At 33.2% G+C, this 15,528-nt stretch overlaps 1 protein-coding gene across 12 annotated transcripts; it reads right to left on the reverse strand.

The window, feature by feature from the left end:
• Positions 1 to 6,463: 6,463 nt before the first annotated feature.
• Positions 6,464 to 10,334, reverse strand: LOC111898582 (uncharacterized). 12 transcript variants are annotated; one of them, XM_052764330.1, is made up of 6 exons: positions 9,865 to 10,240; positions 9,715 to 9,750; positions 9,176 to 9,264; positions 8,072 to 8,127; positions 6,851 to 6,951; positions 6,464 to 6,737 (listed from the first exon to the last, which is right to left on the reverse strand). In XM_052764330.1, the coding sequence occupies exons 1-6, from the start codon at positions 9,865 to 9,867 to the stop codon at positions 6,723 to 6,725; spliced, it is 300 nt and encodes a 99-aa protein (XP_052620290.1). In that variant the 5' UTR covers positions 9,868 to 10,240; the 3' UTR covers positions 6,464 to 6,722. The 12 variants fall into 12 exon arrangements, 2 of the variants coding, with proteins under 2 accessions (XP_052620290.1, XP_052620289.1); XR_008224365.1 differs by adding an exon at positions 9,509 to 9,579 and having other exon boundaries at positions 6,464 to 6,951; positions 8,072 to 9,264; positions 9,865 to 10,243; XR_008224364.1 differs by having other exon boundaries at positions 6,464 to 6,951; positions 8,072 to 8,404; positions 9,865 to 10,238.
• Positions 10,335 to 15,528: the final 5,194 nt, after the last annotated feature.

The raw sequence follows: 15,528 nt of genomic DNA on the forward strand, positions 1-15,528 counted from the left end.
AGAATGTCAGCTTTTTGGTTCCTGCTGCATATATGTTTCACTCTTATCTCACCATTCTCCACACATTCTCTAATAAAGTGAAACCTTATGTCTATGTGCTTACTTCGTCCATGAAGCACCGGGTTCTTCATGAGGTCAAGAGTTGATTGATTATCAACATACAAGACTGCAGGGGGTATGTTTTGACCAGTTAAGGTAGTGAGAAGGCGGCGCAACCAGATGCCTTGACACACTGCCATTGTAGCTGCAATGAATTCAGCCTCACAAGAGGATAGTGCCACTACTCATTGTTTCTGTGATGCCCAAGTGACCAGATTGACATTCACATAAAAAGCCATCCCTCTTGTGCTTCTTCTATCAATTTCATCATTTCCCATATCACGATCAGAATATTCGGTGATAGTGATTTTGCTTTCTCCTTTAGTGTAGACTATCCCATAATTTAAAGTGCCCTTCACATATCTTAGTATCCCCTTCACTGCCTGGAGGTGTTTCATGGTTGGTCTCTCCATAAACCGACCAACTACACTAACTGCAAAGCTTATATCCAGGCGAGTGTGAGTTAGATACCTGAGACCTCCTACTATGCTTCTGTATTCTGTGGGGTTTACTAGTTCCCCATCTTCATTCTTCTTCAACTTCACCTTGTGTTCCATTGGACTTTTAGTAGGGTTGCACTCCAGCATACGGGTCTTGGCAAGAATGGTTCTGGCATATGCTTCTTGCTTCAAAGTGATGCCTGATTCATGTTGACTTACCTCAATTCCAAGATAGTAAATCAACAGTCCAAGATCACTCATCTCAAACTTGGCATTCATCTCCAATTTGAACCTTTGCATGTCTTCTTGGCAACTTCCTGTGACCAGTAGGTAATCTACATACACTCCAACTATCAGGGTATTACCTTCCTTTTTTCTAGTGTACACAGAGTATTCTTGAAGACACCTCGTGAATCCCAAACTCTTTAAGTAATTATCTAAACAAGCATTCCAACCCCTGGGTGCTTGTTTCAACCCGTAGAGGGCTTTTGACAACTTGTACACTTTGTTAGTGTCACCTTTCTTCTCGTAACCTTCAGGCTGTGTAACATAGGCTTCCTCTTCCAATTTCCCATTCAAGAAGGTTGATTTCATATCAAGATTATGCATATGCTAACCGTTAGAACCTGCAAGGGCTAGGATGACACGTACTGTTTCAATTCTCGCCACTGGTGCAAATACTTCATCGTAGTCTATTCCGTGTTTTTGAACATAGCCTTTTGCAACAATTCTTTCCTTGTGTTTCATGTTCTTCCCACTTGGATCCCGTTTTACTTTAAACACCCACTTCAAGCCAATTGCTCTTCGTCCCTTTGGCAGATCAACCAGGGTCCAAGTTTTATTTTTATCGATCGAGGCTATTTCCAAGTTCATAGCATTGACCCATGCCTTAATTTTTCGTGCTTCTGTATATGTGGCAGGTTCCTCATCATCGTGAATCATCATCAGTTGTTCGGTACTCTCATACAAATCCGTGAGTAGCCGATACCGCTTTGGAGCGCCCCCACCCGTCGAGCTTGAGGTAGTACTAACAGAGTCGGCTTGTGACACTGGTGATATTGGCATAACTGGAGTAATTACGGAATTAGGTGTCGACGGTGGGTTTGAGTGTGTACCAGGTGGGCTCATTTGTGAGTCCAAGTGTGAGTCAATGGGCTGATACTCACCTTCAGTCCAGTCCACATCACCTTGTGATACCTGTTGACCCATTTGAGCGTGAGGGATAGGTCCGACTTCACTTTCATTGACCTGGTCAAAATCAAATCCCTCCACAGTAAAGCTTATCCCTAGAGTCGATTTTACCTTCTTCGTCGTTTCCCAACTCCACTTTTGATTTTCTTCAAATACGACGTCCCTGCTCACAAATATTGACCCCGTATCAGGGTCTAAAAGTCTATATGCCTTTGATCCTTTTTCAATTCCGAGATGGACAACTCGTTTGCTTCTATCCTCTAATTTCTTTAGATGATTATTTGCCACTAGCATATACGCAGCACACCGGAAAACTCTAAGATGTCCTACCTGTGGTTTCCTCCCGGTCCACATCTCATACGGTATACTTCCTTTCAAAGCCTTGGTGTTGACCCGGTTGAGTAAATGCACAACGTGATTCACGGCTTCACCCCATAATACATCCAGGACATTCATCGACTTCAAGTTACTTCTTATCATCTCCACAACCATGCTGTTCCGTCTCTCCACGACTCCATTCTGTTGTGGGGAGTATGGAGAGGTATAATGGCGTGTCAAACCCGTTTCACTACAATATGAGGTGAATTGATTTGAAAGAAATTCACCTCCTCGATCCGTTCTCAAGACCTTGACCTTCTCACGTGTTTCAGTTTCAACTTTTGACCTGAAATTCTTGAAGACTTGAAAAGCTTCTTCTTTCGTCTTCATGAGGTACACCCACATCACTCTACTATAATCACCAACAACCAGCATGAAGTACCTATTTCCAGCGGGTGTAGGTGGTGAGACCGGTCCACACAAGTCACCATGTACTAGCTCCAACCATTTCTTTGCCCTATAGCTTGCTTGTGAAGGGTAGGAATTTCGTGACTGCTTTCCTAACAGACAACCTTCACATGGCTGATTTGGGATGAGTATCTTTGGCATTCCTTCAACTTTCTTCTTATCTGACATGAGTTTTAGCGAGTGAAAGTTTACAAGGCCCAACCTAGAGTGCCAAAGCCACGAGGGTTCACTGATTTCAACAACTAAACACACTGACTTCACCTCTTCCAACTCGATCTCGTAATGCCGATTTGGAGATCTCTGGACCCTCATTAACAGCCATCCTGCAGCATCATGCACCCATAAGAATGGATCTTTTATTCTAATCTCATCTCCACCTTCTGCTAGTTGTCCCAGACTTATTATATTGTTGCATAAGTCTAGGATATAATAAACCTCTTCAAGTTTTCGGTGTTCTCCGTTTTTACATTGAAAGACAATCTTGCCCTTGCCTTCAATCCTGACTCTAGATTCATTCCCAAACTTCACATAGTGTTGAATTTTTTCATCCAGCTCTCTAAACTTGCACTTGTCCCCAATCATGTGGTTGTTGGCCCCTGTGTCCAGATACCACATATTTGATTGCTTCACTGTATCCCCTTTTGTCTTCAATGGTGGGTTTATATTTTCTTCATTCAGGAAGACTTCCCCTATCTCTTCACTTCCATCAAAAGATGATAGAAGTAGTGCAGGTTCATTGTCAACATGGTCTTGAATCAAGTTGTTTACTTGATTTCTTTCACGTCTTGGGTTCTTACATTCAGCAACATAGTGACCAAATTCTTGACAGTTCTAACACTGCACACCACTTTTGTCTTGATTACTAGACTGGCCACGCTTGTCTTCCTTTTGATGGTGTGAGTTGCCTCTTCCACGACCACCATTGTTTCCACCTCTGCTACGGCCTCTACCCCTTCCTCATGACCCTCCAAACCCACCACGGTTACCTTTGTGAGTGGACTTGGAGTCTTCTTCTTTCTTCTTGTTTTGTTCTGACCATTCCTGGTGGGTCAAAAGGAGTTTTCTTTTTTCATTATCACTGTGTCCCTTCATCCTTTCTTCATGAGCTTTCAGCCTTCCTATGACTTCTTCAACTGTCATCTCATCTAAATTACCAAATTGCTCTAGAGTGGAAGCAATCTGAAGGAACTTAGATGGTACAGCTCTTAGTAGTTTCTTCACTACATAAGAATCTTCTACTGCATCCCCCAAGGCTCGCATGGTACTCACAAGGTTGCTTATCTTCACTGCAAACTCATCTATAGCCTCTGATTCCTTCATGATCAAGGCTTCAAACTTTGCTTTCAGAGTTTGAATTCTTGTTGTCTTCACTCTAGTCTTCACTCTATCTGCTCCCAAGAACATGGTCTTCAAGGCCTCCCATGCTTCTTTTGCATTTTTCTTCTCAGCCAATGAAAGCAGTAAATCCTCTGGTATCCCTTGGTAGATGGCTGCTAAGGCCATCTTATCCTTCTTGACCTCTACCACTATATTGGACTTCCTAGGTTCCACTGCATCCCACACTCCTTGGGCTTGCATGAAGACCCTCATTTTTATGGCCCATGCAGAGTAGTTGCTCCTTGACAGCATAGGGTAATGAAGAGTGACCATTCCTTCCTTTTCACCGTTTCCATTGTTTCCTGTCATCTCTTCACGATATTGATACTTGGGCATGCACCAGGTTTGCTTTGATACCAAGTGTTAGCTTTTGCAGGAGTGACAATGACTTTTTCACCAATTAAGAAACAGGGGACAGGAAAGTAGACTTATCAGGGGACAAAAATGGGACTATCACAGGGAGGGTAAAATCGGAATAATGCAGAGAAGTAATTAAACAGGGAACAACAGAGCAATCTGGGCAAAAGATTACACCTTTTATTCACATTCAAAGTGAAACAAAACACACACAGGGACTACCCATCAACGTACATCATGCCCTTTTTAAACTAGACTAATGCAGAAAATAAGGAATTGATTCCACTATCACCTAAAGACCAGGACCACTTAGTCCATATTCAGATTGACTTATTCCATTCAAATACTACTAAAAAACGTGCAGAGACTAAAACTGTTATCACAACTCTGAATTACTTTAACACCCACACACTCTATAAACAACAATATATGATTGAAATTAGAATCTTCCTCTTTCTTGGGCAATTTCCCTATTTGGTTGCGAAGTCTAGTAATTCCATCACATTAGTGAATTGACAATCCGTTATACTACATGAATTAAAAATCTTTTTCCTTGATGTAGAGGCAAAACTGCACTTCACTGACAAACGAACAATCGTTTTAGGAATAAAATGGCATAGAGGACAAATCAAGGGGTTTAATGGTCAAGTTGTGATTGCAATTGATAGTGTCGCTCCAAAGGCCCATTTCACCTGACTTTAGCTTCCACCACCATTTTCTAAACAAGGGCAATGTTTTGAGCCTTGAATGACCCAACACCTAACTTTAGAAGCATATTTTTTTACCATGACAGCCAATGTATTTTGCGTTTATACTCGTTAACACTCCAAAAGAATTTACATCTATTTTTCAGGGGATTAATTTAATAATGTATTTTGGAGCCTTGAAGAGAGAATATAAATATATTAGGAGACTTTCAAGGATAGATTTCGTTAGTGTGATACGACATCCTCTAGAGGAGAGTGTTTTTCGATTTCCAAGAGGAGAGACACTACTACAAATAATTAAAGCAGAAGAACCTGTCAATGCAGCCAAAAATTCGAGCTCAACGCTAAACGCTTTACCTCATGAGAGGAAATTTCAATATGAAAAACATGAGATTTGCTTAAATTAACTTTCAAAAACAAAGGATACTTGAAAGTATCCGAGCTTGATTTTTTGATGTTATTTTTGTTCCAATCCCTAATAAAGATGCCATCATCAGCATAAAACATATCAAAGATAGAGAGGGACCATATTTGGGAAGCTTTATACCTTGAAAAATGGATTTGGAACATGCACTTCTCATGGCGATGTGAAAACCCTCCATGGCAATGATATAGAGAAAAGGAGAGAGTGGATCCTCTTGTCAAACACCCTTCACGACTGGAATTTCTAGGGTGGGAGAACCGTTGACAAGAAATGAGGCACGAGAAGAGGAAAGACAACAATGAATCCAGAATCTCCATTTGGAACTAAAACACATTTCTCCATCATTGAGTCTAATTAAGTAACACCAGTTAACCCAAAAGATTTCTCCAAGTCGGCCTTGAAGAGAAACATGTTCTTAGTTTTTTTTGCCCAAGACTGATGGGTCTTGATGTTCTTCTTAGTCGTTTATCATTTAGACTAAAAGGGTCTTTGGTTTTTGGAACTATGGGAAACTCAATTAATTTGAATTAAGTATAAAATAAATGCCTTATATAAAGTTGTAAAGATCATCAAGTCCTTGCACTGTATGATGTATTTCACTTATATCTACTATAATAAAAGAAGATAAATTTGTCACATGTCAATCTCTAATGAGTTTTGACATTTGTTATTTTGTGATACTTTATAAATAAATAATATCCACATGTCAATTTATGGTTTTTCTTAATTTTTAAAATTAAAAAGCCACATAATATTTATATTTATATATGTAAAGTATCAAATGTAATAAATATTATATTAAATTGCAATTAATTTGTTTATTTTTTTCATTATTTCACATTTTTATTTTAAAAAATACATATTATTTACATTTTAATATTTTATTTTTTTTAATCAATCCATGTAATACACGGGTTTACACCTAATTTCATTAATAATTAAACAAATTTTGGAAGACATTTCTCTTAGAATACTAAAACAGCATGCACCATTTTAAGGTAGCAAACTCATGGCTAGCTTTTGGTGGTTTTTATATATTTGGAGCCATTGTTTAATATGTCAACAAAGTGACTCACCAAGAGTGCAGCAAAACTATCAATTATGTAAGAAATAACGGGGTTTACATAAGCACGCAACATAAAAACTTGAAGTCTTATCTTTTTCCTCAATCTTTGGATTTGCTTACTCTAATTTATTGATCCTTGATCTTGTATTTTGCTAAATATGGGACTTAATGTAATGAATACAGATTTATTCGAAATGTACTTTAAAAGAGCAGATTTAGATCACGATGGGCATGTTAGTGGCGCTGAAGCTCTTCCCTTTTTTCAAGCCTCTGGTTTACCTAAGTCCGTTCTGGCTCACATATGGCAATGTGTTGATACAAATCGAAATGGTTACCTTAGTCGAATAGAGTTCGATAATTATCTGAAACTTGTAACTGTTGCACAAAGTAAGCGAGAACTTACTCCAGAAATTGTGAAAGCAGCATTATATGGACCCGCTTCAGCTAAAATACCGGCTCCCAACTTCCCAGAATAACATGTGCACGCCAAATTTAAACGTTGATCTACAGTCTCAGCAAGAATAAAATCATGTTAGTCAAAAAGAACCTCAACAAATATATTGTATAACAAAGTTATTGTAATAAACTACAGTTAATAATAATAAATGTTGATATAAAATATTGTTATAGTATATTATATAATTCAATACACATCTATCAGAACGCATGTACTATGATGATTAAATGTGGACTAAAGGTAAGACATGTACTATATATATATATATATATATATATATATATATATATATATATATATATATATATATATATATATATATATATATATATATATATATATATATATATATATATATACTAGGGACATCTAAAGGTCGTGCTAAGCACGACCCACGAGTGGTGTAAGGTTTTAGTTAAAGATAATATTGGGAAAAAAATCTAGTGAAAGTAAATTTTTATTATGGAAAAGAAAATTGAAATACATTGCCATCAGGTAAAAACTAAAGTACATTGTCTATAATTTTCTTTTTTGAAAATGCAGTGATGTAATATTAATAAATGACATGTCAAAGGGTTGTTTCCAAATTGAATAGTCTAACAAAAAAGGAAATGTAACAAATGCAGTTTATCATCATAAAATTAGAGAAAAATATAGTGTAGCATAATCATCACTACAAATCTTAATCAACCAGGCCATATTTACCTTTAATCCAACATCATTAAGTAGTAGTTTCTCTAGTGCTTCTCGTGATTACAACAAATTTTATTCAAAGCCCCTAACATGGTATTTAAAACCAATTGATTTCTATTTCACTTTTATGGTTAACATAAAATCGCATGTAATTACAATAAATATATTCACAAATAAGTCCCATTTAAATTATTTCTTATTCACAAAAAAAAAAATAATGCAATCTTAAATATCAGGTAAAACTAAAACTCAAACAAAACAAATTTATTCCACATATTAAAAAATCACAAACCTTTTTTTATTAAAGCATTTATCTATATTATAATTTAAAATTGTCCAACCTAAGAAAAATGCACCAAAAAACTTGGCATATAGCAATTTTCGATTTGGAATGCCACAAAACAGAGCAAAATTCTTTTTTATCGGCTGTATAATAACAATCTTTGTAAAAAATTGCATAATGCAGATCATTACCTCTATAGCCACAGAAAGGTGGTCCCACCTTATAGTTTGTCACCTTGTAACTTCGTCTACAATAACTCAAAAAGTATATGAACTAAAGGTGTTAACAAATGATCTTGTCAGTTTTGTAGATAAAGTCATCAAGTATTCTACTCTCAAGACTTAAATTTACTCGAATAAATTTACTTTTGTACAGTATTATTTTTTAAACAAAGTATGTGATTGCAATTTATTTTCTTTAACATAATTTATATGTACTAAGTCGACAGAGAAAATTGAACAATTTCTACAATCTGGATGTACTTCTCGTTCTTCGGTCATCGTTTTTGTTTGTACAGTATATTACTGCAGATGTTGAAAAAGAACATAAACCATCAGAAAATGTATTTTCAATTTTGGCAGGACAATAAAGATAAGTTTTCTTAAGTCTCTTCACATCAAATTTCATATTCTCATATCTTATTGGGTCATAAAATTGTATCTATGCGATTATACTAAATATAAAAACATGCATATATCAAACTGTACATATCAGAAAACACTTTGCAGGGCATAAGAGCTGACCTTGCAACTAAAAAACTAAAATCGTCACTCTTCCAAAGTATATAACACAAAAAGCAACTTGAAATCTCGTAACCTAAGTAGGTTATGAGATTTAGTCGACTATCAAAAACCAATCCGTGTTTGCTGGATATCATAATGAAGTAAAAAAAAAATCATATTTTCAATTATCACAATTATAAGCAGATTGGGCAACCATAGCTTTTGTAACTTCATCAAAACAGTGAGCATCAAAATATTTAGGCTTATGGATACAATTGAACCGACTATTCTCAACATTAAACCAATCAATTGGTATAAAAAATACTCCCCAGATAATAGTTCAACAAAAGCCCCAACTTAACAAAATTGCATATTGTTTGTTGGTGAAAATATCCAAGAATCATCACAGACTCAAATTTAATATCGATATTGGCTTAGCTTGGGTGAAATCTTCAACCCATAAGATAAGTTTTTGATTTCTTACTAACAACCATTATATTAATAATATTCCAAAACTAAATAGAGATTAGAGAGGGAATTACGATCTGTATTTTTAGAGATTAAAGACCTTACCTGTGCATGAGCATGTATTTCTGGTTGACTGATATCCGTTCCAATATAGGAAATAGCATAATTTTGAGGATAATGATCCGAGTAAATAGCTAATGAAAGAAAAACATATTCAATTTTGCGGATAATCATGTGAAATCAAACACATGCAGGTTGTAACAATAACATAAATATACAAAATAGAAAAAAAAAAAAAAAAAAAAAAAAGGTCAAAATACAACTTACAGAATATTGCATGGATAAACAATGAACAAAAATTGAACTTACAGTTTACATCCATTAACACAATTTGTAGTTATCACAATTCCAAAACCTACTACTGAAACAATTTCTTACCAGTGGTAGACTCGTCTCTCTCTAATTTGCTTTTAATATGAAACCATAGATTGTCAAAAGAGATTCCAAAACTAAAATCAATATAAAAATGAGAACCAGCAAATCTAGGCAATCAAAATCAGAACGCGTAAATTTAGGAAATAAAAATTGACCTTCAATATATCAAAGGGAGAGTTGTAAATTGGAAAAAAAGTTGATGCATTTACCTTATAATTGTGTGGTGTTCCAATCCTCAACAAAACCTAGATGGTTGGACGAAGATGTAGGTATAGATTTAAATTTGGATTAATGGCTTAACTAAGAGACAAGGTTTGCAGAGAGCGAAATGAAGAACTGAAAATAAGGAGCAGTCATACCATCCAAAGAAAGCCAGGGAAGATAAGAGCGTCAGAGTGAAGGTCCGAAATGGATTATCAGTTATCAAAACCTAAATTAGAATATGGGGAGCAAACAGTTCATAGAAAACCGGTGGTATGGAGTTAGGGCATCAATATGAAACAACGATTATGCTTCTTATCTGCAAAGAAACCCATCAATTGATCAATTATAGAGGAGCGGTGGCGAAACGGGCAAATGTTGATATATTGGGTTGTTGGGTAGAGAGAGGTGATGGAGGTAGTGTATTGAGAAAGTAAGGAAGCATTAGAGGAAAGGAATCATTGGAGGAGGTGAATGGAAGCGTGGAGGTGAAGAGATTACTTTTCAAACGGTGGCACATTGTCCCATTTAGTGGAATTTAGTGGAATCATGAGTGATGAACCATATTGTCTATCCATTAGGACCCGACCCATCAAAAGGCTGCTTAAAATCAAGAAAAAACAGCCGAAAATCCATGAAAAATCCAAAAAAATCCCGTACTTATTCTACATTGATCCACCTTTCCTATTTTGCTCAATTTTTAAAGCATAGGGTTTCTTTATATATATATATATATATATATATATATATATATATATATATATATATATATATATATATATATATATATATATATATATATATATATTTTCTTTTTATAACTCGTTAGTGGTTAGAAGTTTTTATTACCAATTTAATAGAAATCGCCAATGTTGGATTAAAACTCCATACCACCAAATGTACTTGCAAAATCTAATTCATATTCATATGAGTAAAAACAAATATTTGTCTTTAACCAAGTTTTTCTTAGAACCGTAATATTTAAAAAAAAGAAATAGAGACTACCTTCCCGCTCAACAATACAAAGAGCGTATTTGGCTTAAATTTTTTGAATGTTTATAGCTTTTAGTTTTTAATAAATACTCGCAAAATAACTTGGTTCAGGTTGAACAAGAAGATTTCGTTTATATCCTTACAAATTTTAAATATTACTTAAATATCTTTATAAATTTTAAAATTACGTAAATATCTAATTCAGAAAATAAAACTCACATTTACATCTAAACTTATAATTTAATTAAATTTAAAGTAATTTAATATCAATAAACTTATCTAGGTATCAAAATTACATATGATTTTACTAATATACCCTTTTCAAAATAAAGAGTAAGATTAAACCAAACTAAATATGACTAAAATTCGTGCACATAGTTGAACTCATGTCGCCGTTTGATCGTCTTGTGACTAAGTTATCGTCTATTTAATTGCAACAGAAACCATGTAATTATAAAACACAACACGAGCATTAAGATGACATGTCAATTGTTGTCTCATAAATAAACAAAATATTTTTTTTCAAATTCGCATCAATGAGTTTTTTACAAAAACACAATAGTTTTCAAAAGTATTTATCAAAAAAGGGCAGTTTAAAACTTATTTACAAAATAATTGTAGTTTTATTTAAAAAAACAAAAAACCCTATTAGCCTAGGAAACAGTCTCCAACATCCCAACACGATCTTTGTCTCATCGTTCATCTTCCATGTGCCGCCGGTCATCGGAAATATTGATTACCATCGTCTTCTTCATTTTCCCCTACGGTAAACTTTTATTCACATCTTTTTGTTTATGTTTGAGTTAAATTTTCCTACGTTGATTTTGACCGGATAAAAGGACTAATGGACTCCTTCACCAATATACATGTTGTTTGTATATTAACTTTAGGACTCTTAAATTTATTGTTTTTATTCCCTTTCATCAATATGTGGCATCAATTGAATCAATAGATTGTTGACTTCACTGTTTATTTTTAATCATGATGGTATGAATTTCTTTTAAAATTTTCTTTTTTATATTTTATGGGCTTTGTAGTAAATGTAGTTGTGTATAAATTAATGTGTTACATTATTTTAAAATTTGTTTTTGTTTCTCGATAGATTTTTATCAACATAACATCAAAATTTGTTACTTTCTTATGCTATCGGGACGGAAAAATTTGTGACGGAAAAGAAGGTATAACTTACGAAATGACGTTATCAAGGTTCAACGTGGAATAAAATTCAATGACATGGTTAACCAAATCCATTCTGCAACATCGATTGACAAGAAACAATATCATATTAAAGTAATTTGTAGATACACATCGGTTGTTGGAAAGGTAATGAAATATATTCATCTTCCGATCAAGGACGATAATGACGTTGAAATTATGTTTGATGGGCTTAGTCTTCATCAAGAACTAAGCAACATTGATCTATACTTAGAAGTTGACGTCAATCGAAATAAAAATCACATGGATATAACACCCAGGTATTAAAGCTCATATTATACATCAATTTTCATAATTTTACCTTATATTGTTTTGTTGATGAGCTTTTGTGAAGAAAGTGGCATTGTATAATAAGTTTGGGGCTATTTTTGCCATTGAGGAAAAGTTTATAATCTTGCCTACACAAAAGTTTCATGTTGCTTACATATAGAATACCATAGTACATGCCTACATGAAATTAAAAATATTCAATTTGTTTTAGTTTTCCCATTTGTTTTAGTTTCTATCTCTGTATGCATTCATCGTAAAGACAAAATGAGCAATCCATTTTAATACATTTTTATTATTTTTTCCATCTCAATTTCTATCTCTGTATTCTATATGTTGCTTACATATAGAATACAACATTTTGTCAATAACTTTCGTGACAAGTTTCGCAATTCACATTTAAAAGTTTTAGCTTATCGTGTTGGAAGTCAAAATCAAGTTCGTAAGTTCAACTCTATCATTGATGAAATTGGAAAACTAAATGCACAAGCTCGTCAATGGCTCGAGGGACATTCACTTTGTAGATGGACACTAGCACGTGATGATGGAAAACGCTATGGGTTGCTCACTACAAATATGTCAGATATTTTTAATAGTGTACTTAAATGTGCTCGTTTTTTACCAATCACTCCATGTGTCCAATTTATATTTTATAGATTGGTTCACTACTTTGATGTGAGGCGTTCTTAGGGACCTACTGCTCAAGCTAACGGAGATGTTTTTACTCCTCATGTTGTTGTAAAACAAGCGGCATCAATGTCAAAAGCTAGTGCACACACCCTGAAATCTTTCAACCGAGAAAAAGGAATAATTGAGGTGGTAACTCAAAAAGGAAAAAAATATGCGAGTAGTTGATTTGGAGAAAAAAAAAACTTGCATATGTGGTAAGTGGGAGATATATAAGTATCCGTGTTCTCGTGTCTTGAGTGCATGTGTCTATCTTTCTTTAAATACTAGTCAGCATATTCAACAATATTACTCAATTTTTGAATATTCTGCTACGTGGGCATCTGACTTTTCCCAAATCCCTCATGAAGCATATTGGCCCGATACGTCTCTTCAAGGAATGCTTCTAAATTCAGAGTTAAAACGAAAGAAAAAAGGTTGCCCTCGCTCCACAAGACTACGAAATGGAATGGACATTAAAGAAGGAAAGAAAGCTAATCTTTGTGGATTGTGTAGTCAATGTGGTAATAATCAAAAAAACATGTCCTTTTAAGCCTAAGAAACCACCTATGGATATGTGAAGGTGTTTGATTGATTAGTATTTGTTCAAGATTTTTCGTTATGTATGTTAAAAATTACTCATTTTATATTAATAGTGATTGATTATAAAAGATTTATCTGAGTTATATTTATATTTATATCATTTGATGTTCATGTTACATTTGTTGGTATTTTCTTATATTTCAATTTAAAATGGTTACAAAATAAAAACCAGACGTTTATAAAAAAATAAACTATGTACAATAAAACAATTAAGAATTACTTCTTACTCTTTGTAATATAATGTAGTTTAATTTTTTTAACCGCTCAAGAAAACATATAAATTAAGAGTGAGTCAATCCAATAATCCTTCTTAATAAATGAAGGTTTTTTTGCCACATGTCAATTTCTCATTAATTTTGACACTTGTCATTTTGTGGTATTTTTAAAATAAATATTATCCACTTGTCAGTTTTTGGTTTGTTCCAATTTTTAAAATTAAAGTCATATCCTTATATATATAAAGTATTAAATATGATATATATGATATATTAAATTGCAGTAAATATGTATCTTCCTTAATTTAAAGTTATACATTAAAAAATATTTTTCGTTTACACTTTAATGTTTAATTTTTTTTTAAATCAACCCGTGTAATACACGGGTTTCACACCTAGTTTAGAATATAATGAATTGGTAAAGAAAAATAAGGTTACGTGGTCTTTTGATTATTGTAAAACAATTTATATATTCAAACTATAAAAATAATGTAATATCAAAATTATATTTTGTTAAATTTAAACAGTTAGAATCTAACTACTAAAAACCAATATAAACCAATATACTATGTTTTGGTAAATAAGTTTGAAACAACAACCATTCGATAAATACTTTCTAAAATTACAACCTCAGGTACAAAACTCTCGGTTCAATATTGAAATTATAAAATATATGATGCAATACAATTTACATGCCTAGATACATACTACTTTAACATAAAAATAAATCAAACCATATCGGAAATTTACATTTTTAGTCCCTGTACGTAATAGTACCTAATTTACTAAAAGAGCACAACTTTAATGCATCTCACCTTCCTTGCTTATAGATAACAGCAAAGCAAAATAGATCGACCATTTTTTGAAAATTTATATTTTCTATAATGCACAAGGACATGTTTTGTAATCTATTTCTACATAGCCACCTTTCTGTAATCTTTTTGTGCACAAATACATTTTGCGTAATTAAACAGGAACTATTTTTGTAAAACCACTCCTGTACGGGCACCTTTTTGATTCCACCTAAATGGAATTGAATAGTAAATATGAGAAGATGCTCATGGTAGAAAAATGAACTGCTGAATGGTGATGATAAGGGGCGGATCCAAGAATTTTTCGAAAATGGGGCAAAAAAAATTTATAGCTTTTTTATAGGGCAAATTTTTTGATTAGTCAAAATATATAATTTTAAATGGTTAAAATATATATATTTTTTTTTTGAAAAAAAACCTACTTTTTAGTATTTTTTTTTGTTGTGGGGGCAAGTGTCACCACTACCCCTACTCTAGGACTGCCCATTGTGATGGTTATGGTTAACGAAATTCTCTGTTAGCGAAAAGTAAACTGATTTAATTATAACCTTTAGTTAATTTGGAAAGGGAGTTTTAGTACATCCGTATAAAATTTTATACTTTTGGTTAAGTTTTTTAACATTAAATTTATTTAATCCTAATTAAATTATGAGTTTTGACGATAGATGTGATTTTTATAATTTTAAATTGATACATATGTAATTTTAAAATTTGTAAGGATATTTGAAGTATTACTTGAAGTTTGTAAGGATATAAACGAAATTCTCCTAACAATTTTACATCAAAAACTTATTTCAACTAAGTTTTAACAAAAAAAAATCTTATATTTTTACAAATTAACTTAAATACCCTTTAAAATAATTAAATCAGATTCATATTTTTGGTAACTATCTTATATGATTAAATATATATAAATATATTTTAACCAAAATTAATCTTCATACTTTTGGTAGTTAAACTTCATCTAACAAATAATAAATAAAAATTATATGGATTTGTACACTAATAACATACAATAATATGGTTCCTTTTAAAACTATAAAATATTGTC

Source organism: Lactuca sativa, chromosome 5 (assembly GCF_002870075.4).
Source record: "Lactuca sativa cultivar Salinas chromosome 5, Lsat_Salinas_v11, whole genome shotgun sequence".
In the NCBI taxonomy this organism is placed as follows: Eukaryota; Viridiplantae; Streptophyta; class Magnoliopsida; order Asterales; family Asteraceae; genus Lactuca; species Lactuca sativa.